The sequence below is a fragment of the Protomyctophum bolini genome, assembly GCF_963924005.1.
Source record: "Protomyctophum bolini genome assembly, chromosome: 6".
Classification (NCBI taxonomy): domain Eukaryota; kingdom Metazoa; phylum Chordata; class Actinopteri; order Myctophiformes; family Myctophidae; genus Protomyctophum; species Protomyctophum bolini.
Window position 1 is genome coordinate 44,360,645 of NC_137867.1, and position 15,456 is coordinate 44,376,100.

The 15,456-nt window shown below is 43.7% G+C and overlaps 1 protein-coding gene across 1 annotated transcript in view; it reads left to right on the forward strand.

Annotated features, from left to right (window-relative positions):
- Window positions 1-15,456, forward strand: part of LOC308317421 (phospholipid-transporting ATPase ID-like) — a 63,081-nt gene that overhangs the window by 16,447 nt on the left and 31,178 nt on the right. Inside the window, exons 2-5 of the mRNA XM_080766404.1 lie at window positions 3,512-3,594; window positions 3,835-3,893; window positions 6,159-6,272; window positions 9,260-9,358. Of these exons, the coding sequence (XP_080622530.1) occupies window positions 3,552-3,594; window positions 3,835-3,893; window positions 6,159-6,272; window positions 9,260-9,358 (315 nt within the window). The 5' untranslated portion in view covers window positions 3,512-3,551. The remainder of the gene's footprint in view (window positions 1-3,511; window positions 3,595-3,834; window positions 3,894-6,158; window positions 6,273-9,259; window positions 9,359-15,456) is intronic.

Below are 15,456 nucleotides of genomic sequence, written 5' to 3' on the forward strand. Positions count from 1 at the left end.
AGTCTAGCCCTGACCACACAGCCCATGATCGTGTTGCTACAATCAAGGATTTTTGCGAACCACAGTCACCCAGGAACCAGGATAGGTTCTGGCTGAATACCATTTTGTAGTAAGTGCCAGGACAGCTTATTGTCTGTCAGTCAAACCAACGTCACCGTCCCTGATCCCTCTGGTGTCTCAGCAGTGTGCTTGTGTGTTAATCAGACCAGTGTGTGTCCAGTGGAAACCTCGTATGAATCTGATCTCAGGTCAGAATGGGTTAAAGTCATTGAAGGCACATGTGGATGGATGCTATTTATAGCTGCAGCAGTGTAGTGATGTCATGGCAGGGAGGGGGCGGCTCCCCCTCTCAGACCACTATTTCCTGTTTAGAGATCTTAAACAGGAGCAGATGGGCCCCTCCGACACACACACACACACACACACGCACGCACGCACGCACGCACGCACGCACACACACACGCATGCACACACACGCACGCACGCACACACACACACGCACGCACGCACACACAAATACCTAATGGACCCGTAAAAGCCTCTCAGAGTTGTAAATGGATACATTGACATTGATGATTTTTTTTTTTTTTTTTTTTTTTTGTACACAATGACTTATTATTATTATCTAAAACAAATTACTCTCCCTGTCTGGTCAGCTTCAGCGTAAAAGGGTTATCGTGGTACACAAATGTCGTATATTAATTAAACGTCTCCATAAAGTGATCATTTCTTTCTATACAAATGACTGTAAATGACACCATTCAACCATGCAGCTCTGCATCGTGACACTATTGTGAATGTTCACCTAAAATGCCCCCCTATGCCAGATGGAAAGCCGGTTAGATGAACACTCTGCATGGGTCTTTACAGTGGAGCCAGCCAGACCATTATTCTCCAAGTCTGTCTGGAATCTGGATCCATTATCACCTCATTATATAGACGGGAAACCAAGTCTCTGTCTGTGTTCCAGGGCAGGGCTCAGCCTGGCAGTGGCATGAAGCCATCTTAAACCCATTCTGACCTGAGATCAGATTCTGAAAATGTCTTCTAAATCCTGAAAAAGCTATGTGTTTCTATGTCAGTGGTTCTTCGGGTTTTCAAAAATAGCAGACCTACAAGCTCGTAGCGCGCCACTCGGTGGCGCGCTATGAGCTTGTAGATCTGCTATTTTTCAATAGCTAAAGCATAACATACCGGTAAAAGGTGTTAGCATTCTATTCGGGATTTGAACCCCGCTTTCCTGCGGTTTCAGTGCTGAAATGGTTTACCATTGAGCTCATAGAGCCTGCCTGCTTGCTCAGAGGGGGATACATTGAATCCTGACCGGGTCAAAGATGGTTCCAAGTTCCAACGGATTCGCGAGACCCGAAACCCCGATGACCTTGACATACATCACTGAGGATACGTCCCTGGTGCATCCAAACAGATAGGACAAATTTACATTTTATTAGGGTTACAATAGTTTGAATAAAAAATATATATTTATGGTGCTCTCTGTTATTTCAGTAGGAAGACTATTCCAGCAATGGGAGGCTCTAATGGGAGAAGTTTGCCCAAATCGTCCTACTTCTCTTCTGTGTTGCAGCACAACACAGCCACCTCTGCTTTATCCTTGATGCTCTGCCCTGTGAAGGGTGAACTGACTCAGTGCAGGAGGTGCCAGCCCTTTTAAAACCTTAAAGACGGACTGCGTAGGTGAGCCCAGAGTGTGACAGAGACAGACATGCAGGGGGGCCAGGGAGGGACATGGCCTTTATAGGACCCATAGTCTGGGTGGCTGGACGCTGTAGTCATCCAGCCGCGGGGGGAGAAGGAAGGGTGTCTCCCCAGCCCCACTGACTCACACTTTTCTCTGTGTGGGAAAGACATTTTGGAGGCCCAATATAAGGGCTGATGCAAACCCCGTGCAAGCGCCGCGAGTAGACCTGAAACAAAGGTACTGCGAATCGTCACTGTCCCGGGCAGAAACCTTGTATATCCATATAGGGTATTTCATAGTTTTTATGTTGTTGTTCCATGAATTAATTCAGATTTTATAATTCTTTCCGTGGGATTTTATAAATATTTAATCAATGAAATGTATTTACAAGAGCTTGTGACTAATTGATTGATTTCCTGAAAGGTAACGCTTTTGGGAAAAAAAGGAGGTTTCCGCCCGACGTCAAAGATATATCGTCTCTGTCGGGTGAAAACCTCGTAATGCAGGCTAGCAGTTATTCAGTCCGGTCTGGACCCGTCTGAACTTAACTTAAGACCTGGAGGCGTGATCAATGCCATTTGGCTATTCTGAGTGGCCAAAGAGCATTGATCACGCCTCCAGGTCTTTAGTTTACTCAAGTTATAGGGAATAAGACCTGGTACTTAAGACACGCAAAATACAGCCCTCTGAAAGTCATGGAAAAAAAGTAACTGTCTGAGAAAAAGCTGATATCTCCTATGAAGCTTACCACTTACCTCCTTTACAGAGTTCAGTCCGAACGGGAGGTGATATAGCTACAAGTTGACGTCATTCAGAACGTCTGAGAGGCGGTCTGGTCTCACAACCTTTTTCCTTTTTTTTATCAGAAATCCTGCATCCCCAGTTGTGCTCGACTCCCCGACTGTCCAACACGGCAGTTTGTTTTACGACGTCGGAGCGTACTGTACTGTACATGTATCGGCCTTCGGTTTTAACCCATTCTGACCTGAGATCAGATTCTATACGAGGTTTCCGCTGGACACACACTGGTCTGATTAACCCATTCTGACCTGAGATCAGATTCTAAAAATATCACAGTCGCTCTTCGATTTTTCAAAAATAGCAGACCTACAAGCTCGTAGCGCGCCACTCGGTGGCGCGCTATGAGCTTGTAGATCTGCTATTTTTCAATAGCTAAAGCATAACATGATGCTAACACCAAAATGGGTTCCCGTTCAGAATGGGTTAAGAGGGAACGAGTGCTTACCTCATAGGGCGACTGGTGGAAAATGGTACTATAATAGCAGTTTAATACATAGCATGGCACTGCCCTGGTTGGCATGTGGGGTGTTGGTATAACTCTAACACAGTGATTTGGTGTGTTTAGACTAGGGGAAACAGGAGGAGACCTACACCATTCTTTTGGTGTTTTAAACATTATGTTATAATTTTAAGCTATTGAAAAATAGCAGATCTACAAGCTCATAGCGCGCCACCGAGTGGCGCGCTACGAGCCTGTAGGTCTGCTATTTTTGAAAAATCGTGAAAATATTTATTTCAGAAAACTGGAGGATTTTGAAGATTTTTTATTTATTTCGAGGTCAGGCCTAAATGGGTTAACATGTGTGTGTCTCTCTGTTCACAGCGGGGTTTGATAGACAGATAGAGAGTTAACATGTGTGTGTCTCTCTGTTCACAGGGGGGTTTGATAGACAGATAGAGAGTTAACATGTGTGTGTCTCTCTGTTCACAGGGGGGTTTGATAGACAGATAGAGACAGACAGACGAAGAAGTGTCTTAACAGTTAACATGTGTGTGTCTCTCTCTTCACAGGGGGGGGATGATAGACAGATGAAGCAGAGAGGAAGATAAGATGACCTTCTTTGGCATGGACTGCACCAGGAGGAAAGAGAGAGGTACATTCAATGCACAATCCTTTGTTGCCTTTTAGTAACATGGATGCACAGGGAGAGACTATGAAAGTCTGTGTTTGAGGCTGTCACGGTTACAAATGACGAATAATTTATTAACAATTTAATTGTGTTACAATTAGTATTTCAGTTTGCCTTTTTTTTTTTAAGGCTGTGTTCTTCTTGTCACTGTGAGATGTTTTTTATTCTGCTAATAAATAAACCTTGATCTTTCCTGTCCTTCAGAGCTGGAGAGGAAACTCCGTGCCAACGATAGGGAATACAACCTCTCTTTCAAGTACGCTGTAAGTAACGTGTGTGTGTGTGTGTGTGTGTGTGTGTGTGTGTGTGTGTGTGTGTGTGTGTGTGTGTGTGTGTGTGTGTGTGTGTGTGTGTGTGTGTGTGTGCGCGTGTGTGCGCGTGCGTTTCAGACAGTACAGATATTATATTTATGATGGTATTGGTATGTGTGTGTGTGTGTGTGTGTGTGTGTGTGTGTGGTCATTATCAGTAGACTGGCTCTCAGCCAATAGCAGGGGAGCAGTGTACTGCTGAAAATGGGAATTCTCCTTAGCAGTGGTCTCTACTCTCTATTGTCCATTGTCACAGATAGAAAGTAGAAGAAAGCAGCTGCAGATGAAGAAATAAACCTTTACGTGTGGGTGTACTGCACACGTATGTTCTAGAGAGCTCCTGATGATTTCACCCCAAAAGCCCTGTAACTAAGGTTGGGTGATAACTACTGTAGGACAAATATATTTCTGGGGTCATATTTGTCATTTTATTTAGCAAATCTACTGTAATGGCCTGCCTGGTCGTCGAGAAAATGCAACTATTCGAATATGGCCGAAATGAAATGTGAATGAATTCGGGCCATTCTGCTATTATGCTCTCTTGTTGCAATGATTTCGGAACAGTTTAAATGATTAAACATAAATGATTAAGCACGCATATATATACCCACTGCACAACAATGAATGTTTTCTGGTATTAATCCAGAGTTTTCCTTCATGCGTTTGTTGTCTCGTACAACTTGGCTCACTTTTTATGGCTGTCCTAAATGTGGACAGCCATACCAAACAGGGTGTGTACACCCTTGTACTGTACATACGGTATACAGTATGTAAACAACACGCCAGTGTGTTTACATACCGTGTGCAGTGAGTCCAGAAGACTTTTAGGACATTTTGCAGGGAGTTTCACTGTGGCCATAGAGCTGTCGGCCTCTTGATAAGAGACACCTGGTGCTTAACAAATGCTTCCCATAGAGCAGAACTATAGAAGCCCCTGCAACCCGATATACAACTATAGAAATAACTAAGAAAATAGCATAATACGGAAACACTAAAGCTATAAATTAATATTCTTGTTCTATTCTTGCTATCCTAAGCATGGTCCAACTAGAACAACACAAACAAAGCATTACATTTGTAAACAGCAGCAGCAGCAGCGTATAAACGATAAACAAGCTGTAGCCTATTTTGTCACGCCTGCGCTAATGAAACAAAACACTACTACGGTTCATATTAACAATCATCTTAAGCGACACCAGTTCCTTAAACTTAAAGGAATTGTGTAGCTTGATGATTGATTGATTGATTAATAATGTTTTCTTCTAGAGCAGGGGTCTTCAACGTTTTACAGACCAATAAGGACTTTTTCTTAGATTTCAATACTCACTAACCTTTCACTCTGTACTTGGTTTGATGTTTTACAATTTACAATTTTTTATCAGACGCTTTTAATCAAGAGCGACTTACATTAAGCAAGAACAAAAAAGCATGGGAATACATCACATAAAAAGCATTTATCATGAGACATGTGTACTGTAAGCTAAGACAGTAACAGTGGAATATCTATATAATGAAACTATTGTATACATATAAACTATACATATATACTATACTATGCTATACATATGTACTATGACGTGCTATGACTACATACAATGCAAGCTTGTAGATCTATACTATTGTTGGCTAAAGTTCTCCCCAGAATAGCGATTCAAGCGGGTTCAAGTGGTTAGTTAATATACTATACATAAAAAAAGTATCCTATCACAAAGACCCCGCCGTAGTAACCCTGAGGACCCCCTGGGGGGTCCCGGACGCCCTGTTGAAGACCCCTGTTCTAGAGGAAACGTTTGGGGAAGTGGTGCCGCGGCAGGTTCTTGTTCCAGCGCCAGTTCTGGGTTCACCGCATGGAACGGCAGCAGCAGGTCTGAGGTCAGGGTCACCTTGTGATGACTGTACAACTGCTGACCGGATAACATCACGGCCATGTATTATGCTCACTAATGGACCCTGCCCATGCAGGCCACATTTAGAACACGTATTGGCTTACTACAGGACTATGAATTATGAATTATTTCATATAGCAGTCGACGCCAGAGATTACAGTATATATATATGAGACAAAAGATGTGTGGCAGTCCGTCAGTCGGGTGGAGGGAGGACACAGAAAAAAAAAATGCGACACGGCATAATGTATTATCCCATCCCTCCCTTCCTCCCTCCATCCCTCCCTACCTTCCTCCCTTCCTCCCTCCCTCCCTCCCTCCCTCCCACCAGACCAACGCCATCAAGACATCCAAGTACAACGCCCTCACCTTCCTGCCTCTCAACCTCTTCGAACAGTTCCAGAGGATCGCCAACGCCTACTTCCTGGTCCTGCTGGTGCTACAGGTGAGGAGGCACAGACCGCCGCGTGTGTCCATGCGCACACGGCCACACACCTACGCACGCACACACACATATGCCATCTGAAAAATACGTGCATGTGCACATATACGCACGCTCTGCCATAATTCCAGTGTGAACTGTCATTTTCCTATAAATGAGTATAGTGCCATTTAACCCTGGCTTCAGTTTACTGAACTATATGACAACAGAAAGAAGTATAGTGCAGCTGATATGTATTTCTGTTGTTTTTTGTCAGAAGAAGAAGTACTTTGTCAGAATAATTACTTTCAAATATCTCCTCGCCAAGGTGTTCAGTATCAAGAAATGGGAATACTCAAATTAAGTAATGCTAAAATTGTACTCGAGTAAATGCACTTGCTAGTGAAGGCTTGTATTAGAGTGAGCCAACAAACAGGATATCGCTCAGTGAAATAAAATGTGTTCAGATTAACCCATTCTGACCTGAGATCAGATTCATACGAGGTTTCCACTGGACACACACTGGTCTGATGAACCCATTCTGACCTGAGATCAGATTCATACGAGGTTTCCACGGGACACACACTGGTCTGATGAACCCATTCTGACCTGAGATCAGATTCTAAAAATGTCAGTCGTTCTTCGAATTTTTCAAAAATAGCAGACCTACAAGCTCATAGCGCGCCACTCGGTGGCGCGCTATGAGCTTGTAGATCTGCTATTTTTCAATAGCTAAAGCATAACATGATGCTAACACCAAAATGGGTGCCAGGTCAGAATGGGTTAAGTAAGTGCGATGGCGTCCTGGAAGTTGGCCTAATTCATGCTTCCAACTAAATAACATTTTCTGATGAAAACATGTCATTTTTGATGAGATGGTTAAGCCAAAATCAGTGGTTCTCAATACTTCACCATGTCAAGGACCACCATATTGATACTGTATATGTGTTTGGCCGCGGACCCCCGTCTGAAAATGTCTTGTGCCAGGCAGTGCAGGCACGCCCAGAAGAGACGATTTTGTGTTAAGAAATAGCAGATCTGGGGGCACGGTGGCACAGTTGGTAGTGCTGTCGCCTCACAGCTAGAAGGTCCTGGGTTCGATTCCCGCTCGGGGCACTGTGGGTGCTGGCGGCGTGTTTCCTCCTCCGCGTCATCAGTGCCCATACCCGAAGGCGGGGTTGGCGAAGGGGCCTTTCTGTGTGGAGTTTGCATGTTCTCCCCGTGTCCCCTAGGGTAGGTACCCTCACAAAAACATGCAGTAATCCTGGTCTCTAAACTGCCTCCCCCTGGCCAGCCGGGGCGCCTGATGGAGGGGAAAGGAACTGGTTGGAATAACGTGTTCCTTCCACGCGCTACGTCCAACCAGGGAAACTCCCCCCTGTCAGGTGTAAAGGAGCAACTTGGACACTCAGGCATGAAGGAAGCATGAGTTAAGTCCGTTGCTCTCCCCAGGTTGGCGGAGGGTGTGTAGAGCCCAGGATCACAGTAGATGATTGACACAGGGGTGAAAAATGGGTTACAAAATCGTGGGATAAAAAATATATTTAAAAAAAAAAGAAATAGCAGATCTACAAGCTCGCAGCTCTGCACATCGTGACGCTGACGCACTGTGAGCTTGTAGATCTGTGCTATTCAATGCACAGCAAAGCATATACTAACTAGGGCTTAAAGGAGAATTCCATGCTAGAATGCTTTCTTATCTTTCTTACCTTTCTTTGTAGTTGTTACGTCCCCACCAAAGAGGTCCAGGTGTTTTTTGTGCAAAAACTCCTTATTGGCTATTTCCCCTACCATAAGCCCTCAATGAATTGCATTGCATTGAATGGGAATTGAATGGGGCTATGGGGTGTTATGCTAGTTCGCTTATTTCCATCAAAAGAAGTAGTAAAGTGTGCCGCTTGGGATATTATTTACATTATGAAGAGAGGATATATACAAAGAAATTATCATTTTGAGCGATGGAAATAAGCAAATTAGCACAACACCCCATAGCCCCATTCAATTCCCATTCAATTCAATGCAATTCATTTAGGGCTTATGGTAGGGGAAACAGCCAATAAGGAGCTTTTGCACAAAATAACACCTGGACCTCTTTGGCGGGGACGTAACAACTACAAAGAAAGGTAAGAAAGCCTTTTAGTATGGAATTCTCCTTTAAACCCATTAGTCATTTTTTCTATTTTAGCGTTCAAAAATATAGCAGATATACAAGCTATTCATATTTCGTGGCATGCTGAGAGATCTGCTATTTCTTAACCACTGGTCCCTGCATGGTCCCACAAAGCATTTTCAGACCGCGGGCAAATATAATATCCAGACGTGCGTGCTGTGTGCCGTCAGTGTGATGTTGATGCAGACCTGCGTGTTGTGAAAACCCCCCTTTTCAGACTCCATCATGGCCCATAGCACTTACCCTAGATAGCATTTCTGTAGACTTAGATAGAGCATTTGATACAGACTTATAGCATGTTATGTGTAGACAGCACTAGAATTGCATTGTATGTATAGTCATAGCACGTCATAGCACATATGTGTATAGCATAGTATAGTATATATGTATAGTTTCATCATATAGATATTCCACTGTTATACGTTCTTAGCTTACGCATGTTTCATGATAAATGCTTTTATATGTGATGTATTCCCATGCTTTTTTGTTCTTGATTAATGTAAATCGCTCTGGATTAACCCATGTTGGGCGGAAACCCCTTTTGGTGTCAGCATCATGTTATGCTTTAGCTATTGAAAAATAGCAGATCTACAAGCTCATAGCGCGCCACCGAGTGGCGCGCTACGAGCTTGTAGGTCTGCTATTTTAGAAAAATCGAAGAACGACTGACATTTTTAGAATCTGATCTCAGGTCAGAATGGGTTAATCAGACCAGTGTGTGTCCACAGTGGAAACCTCGTATGAATCTGATCTCAGGTCAGAATGGGTTAAGAAGAGCGTCTGCTAAATGGTTGTTCAAGGTTCAAGGTTCAAGTTTATTTAAATGGTTGTGTCCATGCAGGTGATCCCTTGGATCTCCTCCCTGTCCTGGTTCACCACCGTCGTTCCTCTGGTGATGGTGCTGACCGCCACGGCGGCTAAAGACGGCATGGACGACATCGTAAGTGCTGTTTTTTTCCCCCCCGTCCCTATGTCCTTTCTTTCTTTCTTTCTTTCTTTCTTTCTTTCTTTCCGCAAAATTCCCAATTCTGCGAAGTTGCATTTGTGGTTACTATAAGTACAGTAGGATGATGACGCGTATGATGAAACCAACACTCTTTGGGGGTTGCTCTATACATAAAGTCGGCGAAACTATACTATAGTGTGGTCGGCCTGTTAGGCGACGCTACGCTAAAGGGAGCTGTTTTCGTCAGTCAGTGCCTTATACCCCCTTATCCCTAAAACGGCTTTGCCTTTTCTTTCACTGTTTTGAACATCATTTTAAAAACTGTTCAACTATAGCCAATCTATACATCGACACGTTGTGAGCTTGTATAGATTGGGTATTATTTGAACTATACTCAAGGATGATTTTCGAAATAGTAAAACTAAAAAAGACAAAGACGTTTAGGGATAAGGGGTGAGGAAGACGTTTAGGGATAAGGGGTGAGGAAGACGTTTAGGGATAAGGGGTGAGGAAGACGTTTAGGGATAAGGGGTGAGGAAGACGTTTAGGGATAAGGGGTGAGGAAGACGTTTAGGGATAAGGGGTGAGGAAGGCGCTGGAGTAAATAAGGCCATGAAGTATACTGACATACTGGCAGCGTGCACGTTGAATACGACGCAACCCGACCCAGCGGTTATAGTGAGATAAAGCACCAGATGGACAACGACAAACATTAGCCCTGCACAGACAACCTAACCACGCCCCCCGCTCATAATAATAACCCATGTTGGGCGGGAACCCCTTGTGGCGTTAGCATCATGTTATGCTTTAGCTATTGAAAAATAGCAGATCTACAAGCTCATAAGCGCGCCACCGAGTGGCGCGCTACGAGCTTGTAGGTCTGCTATTTTTTGAAAAATCAAAGAACGACTGACATAGCTTTTTCTGAAAACTGTCAGGATGTGTAGAGGACATTTTTTTAGAATCTGATCTCAGGTCAGAATGGGATAAAGACATAAAGAAATAAAAAGTGGGATCATGTGGATCTGGACATCGACGCGGGGAACGGTACGTCTCCAGGTGACCTGCTCAGGCTTTAGACACGGGGAACGGTACGTCTCCAGGTGACCTGCTCAGGCTTTAGACACGGGGAACGGTACGTCTCCAGGTGACCTGCTCAGGCTTTAGACACGGGGAACGGTACGTCTCCAGGTGACCTGCTCAGGCTTTAGACACGGGGAACGGTACGGCTCCAGGTGACCTGCTCAGGCTTTAGACACGGGGAACGGTACGGCTCCAGGTGACCTGCTCAGGCTTTAGACACGGGGAACGGTACGGCTCCAGGTGACCTGCTCAGGCTTTAGACATGGGGAACGACACGGCTCCAGGTGACCTGCTCAGGCTTTAGACACGGGGAACGGTACGGCTCCAGGTGACCTGCTCAGGCTTTAGACACGGGGAACGGTACGTCTCCAGGTGACCTGCTCAGGCTTTAGACACGGGGAACGGCACGGCTCCAGGTGACCTGCTCAGGCTTTAGACACGGGGAACGGCACGGCTCCAGGTGACCTGCTCAGGCTTTACGTGACCTGCGTAAAGTTAAATGTAGTTATTATCAAAACAAGTTTAAAACATGAAGCATGAGTTCAAGTCCGTTGCTCTCCCCATGTCCCCCATATATGGGGGACTAGGTTGGTGGAGGGTGTGTATAAGAGCCCAGGATCACATTAGAATTAGATGATTGACACAGGGGTGAAAAATGGGTTACAAAATCGTGGGATAAAAAAATAAAATAAAACAAGTAGAAAACATAATAGTAATACAGTAATAGTGAAGGTACGCTATACTTCTTTTTGCAAGATAAAGCCCAACCCCTCCTCTCTTCGCACGCACGCACGCACGCACGCACGCACGCACGGTCGCACGCACGCACGGTCGCACACACGCACGGTTGCACGCACGCACCCACGCACGGTCGCACACACCCTCTTACAGATGGCTCTCCTCCTACACAGTCACATGGTATAAAAGGTTGCCATGACTGATGTTTTTCAGCATCAGTCACACGTGATGAGGCAACATTTTAACAATATAGTATTCCGCTCTACAAAGTGAAAACGTTGGCGTACTATAATTGCATAAATGACGTTAAATATTTGTGCTCAAACTGAACCGGCTCAGCTCCATTGTGTGCGTTAATGTTTGTGTTAAATGAAGCGTGGCGATTGGCTAATGAAAACATTTTCCTTAGAGGGTGCATGTGGAGGTCACACTATACTGCCGTTCCATAGAGGAACATTTACTTAAGTACATTTACTTAAACACTGTACTTTTGCAATTTTGAGTTTTCTTTCTTTTCTTTCTTTCATTTTTATTTTTTATTTTAACTTTACGAGAGTATTTCAATTTTTCAGTACTTTCACTTCTACTCCACTATGTCTCAGAGGAAAATATCAAAATATTTAAATATAATACTCCTGACTCCTTACTACAATTATTTGAAAACTTTAGTTTAACTAGTTACTTTATAGATTAGGATTATTTTTGCAAAACATACATTAACCACTTCACTCATATATACCATATACTGTACATTTTTTCAAAATGTGTATACATTTTATACATATAAGTTAAGAAATATAGGACATTCTGCATAATGAATACTTTCTACTTTTGGTACTTTAAGTACATTTTGATACCAATACCTTTGTACTTTTAATCAAGTTAGTTAGTTAGTTAGTTAGTTAGTTAGTTAGTTTAAATTTTTGTCCACGTGTGGAAATTTGTCTTCGGTCTCAAAAAACAGTAAAAACAAACAGCGACAACAACAACAACAGCAACAACACTTACACAATTATCTTCGTGGCAAAAAATGCAGGACAACAAACAGTGGAAAATACATAAAAAAAACAAATCTAGCGGCCTGGGCCGTGGCTCAGCGGTCCAGGCACCGTGGCTGGTAATCCAGTCTGGCAGTATGCCGCGGGTTCGACTCCCGATCCCGACGGCCTTTACTGCATGTCTCCCCCCCATCTCCCTCCCCTGTTTTCCTGCCAGCCAGCCTACTGTCTGTCCCTCCATAAAAAATATAAAATAAAGGTGAAAGCCACAAAAAAAACATTAAGGGAAAAAAAAAACTAGCGAGACATTATCATTTAGTGCCTTAATGTCGGACTTGTACTTAATTATTTCTACAATATAGGCCGGGTATTGATACTCATTTGAGGTTTTTTTTTGAGTACTTGTCTTTCCCCACCACTGAGTTTACACATGCCGGTGTTTACAGAACTCTTTCTCCACGGTCAGAAAGGTCTCCGTAGTACACACCGCCAGCGGGTAATAATGTTATCAGAAAGGTCCGTACACACCGCCAGTGGGTAATAATGTTATCAGCGGTGGAGAGGAGATAACACACTGTCTGCTGTTTGGTTTGTTACGTACGGTGACTGTGACAGAAGCAGGTGACTTCCAGCTTCCCACCAACACGCACAAAGCAACCATGTTGAGTGACCGCACGAGAATAGCAGGAGGAAGAAAGAGTTTTTGTCGTCCTCGTCCCCCCCCCGTCCCCCCCAAAAGACAATGAAAGGAAAATACTTGAGCTGTCAGGGACAGGTCAACCAAATACTTGTGTGTAATGTGTCTGTCTGTGTGTGTGTGTGTGTGTGTGTGTGTGTGTGTGTGTGTGTGGGAGACAGACAGAGATAGAGGAGCTAAGGAGGTTGCTATATGCTTAACCCATTTAGGCCTGACGTCGAAATAAAAAAAAAAGTCTTCTAAATCCTGACAGTTTTCTGAAATACCTATATGTTTCTAGGCCTATAATCACTCATTTCATGTCAAGGACTCCAACAATTATATGTAATTGGCCGCCGACCCCCCATCTCAAAATATGTTGTTCCAGGGGCACCCCAGCAAAGATTTGAGTTAAAATCGGTCGCTCTGAAAGAATATTCCAAGGTTTGCGCCACATTTTCACGATTTTTTAAAAATAGCAGATCTACAAGCTCGTAACGCGGCACTCGGTGCCGCGCTACGAGCTTGTAGATCTGCTATTTCTTGAGCTTGTAGATCTGCTAAAGTATAACATAATGCTTAAAACACCAAAAGGGGTTCCCGCCCAGAATGTGTGGTCTTCTCTTCAAAAGTAGGGAAATGAAATTAACCATTACACTTTAAAGGAAAACAACTTAATGTATGCAGGACGGTGCAAGTACCAATTTGTAAGCATCAGTCTGTCTCTACCAGACCTTTTTGTTATTTCTTTTACGTTGGAGGACGTGTGTCAAAATAATATCTTTAAGACCTATGGAGGGACTTAATTAAAGAGATTTACATTTTAATTAAATTAGTTTGGCAGGTATTGCTTTCCCTATAATCTCTTTCTGCTTTCTATCATGTGTACCACAAGCTTACCATACATTTCACACACCCACTTCAAATGGGATTGTTTTGGGGGGGTCACGGACGGTCTGAACCGTTTCATGGATGGGACCCCTATTGGTCTATTACATTCTGAGAGCACAAACGACAATAAAACCCGCCAAGACGTTTCACTGGAGCTGTCAAGGTCAGACAAGTATATACTTTAGCAAAGAGAAGACGTACACACAGTGAAATCCTCAGTGAACCTGTAACTCAGAAGAACCAAATGGACCCATAATAGTATACGGATGCATTTGGCTCCAGTTGTGCACTCGTATAGGAGTTAAATTAACACCCAGGAAGGATGTCACTGTGTGGTTTACGTGGCCCTACAAAGCTGATGTCACGCGTTAACCATTAACCTGATCGAGAAAACAGACCTCCACAACTAACAGCCGCTTTGTTTGATGAGAGAGAGAGAGAGAGAGAGAGAGAAAGATAGAGAGAGAGAGTGGCGCTAGCCTTTGCTGAGTGCCAGACACCTGCAGTATCACGACCAGTCTAATAGCGAAATTAGACGCCCCCCAAATTATTTTGCGGGGGTCCCCAAGAGACATGGCCAAAGCATTTCCCGGGGGTCCCTCAGCCAAAAACGTTGAGAACCCCTGATCTTCACTTCGACAGTTGATAACGAGAGAGAGCCAATCACTGTGTGATCGCAAAAATACAACCCCCGCTTGTAAATCCCCCGACGAGCGGCACGGAAGAGAATGTCCCATTCATTTTCTTTCCCAGAGACGTTTCAGAAAGTGTTTATTTACAGATCTTTAAGCCTCGGACAAAGCCAACTCGGATCATGACAAATCATGACGATAAATGTCCCGTGCTGCTCAATGCTTTCCATCTTGCGCCACCCTTATCCCTTATATTATCCCTAAACTTATTTGCCTTTATTTTTTACAATTTTGAAAATTAGCCGATCTACATCTACACGTCGTGAGCTTGTAGATCAGCTATTTGAATTAGTTTAAAGGTTTTTTTTAAATAGTAAAAAATGGCAAATAAGTTTAGGTATAAGGGTTAAGGGGTGGCACAAGATATAGCCACTCATGCAGTCCAGATGAGGAGGGGGCATGTCCCGGTTGAAAAGTGTTTCATTTGCATACTCTCTAGAAAGGAGGTTTTTATGTTTTATTACGCCGTGCCCGGTCGCATCATTTTCGAGTTATCCGCACGCGTTTATTCATACATAAATACGTACAAGACCAACTCTGTCCGTTTCTCTGTTCGGGTGAGGCAAAAAATAATAATACAATCTATGTCGAGCTAATCGTTCAGATTGAGTGCTGGCTCAGTGTTCTCAGTTTCTGTGACTCAAGGATGTGTAGTGATTAGAAAAAGTTGGCCATGGGTAAAAAAAAAACAGAAGAAGGAAATGAGTCAAGGTCCCTGTGTGAGGTCATTTCTGTCCCATTCCGGTGAACGCAGTGTCTCAGGAATACCTTATTTGGACTCGAGGATAAACTGATTGGAAGTATAGGTGTTCAAAGGTCAAGGTCAAGTCACTGTGACCTCACAAAAACACATTCATTACATTCCTTCACTATAGTATACGTGCGTCTGGGTCCAAAGGGTTATACAAGTACACCGCAACTGGTTGGCGTTTGCATTATGTTATACCTTATAGCTATTGGAAAATAGCAGATCTACAATCTCAGAGCGCGGCACCGAGTGTCACGCTATGAGCT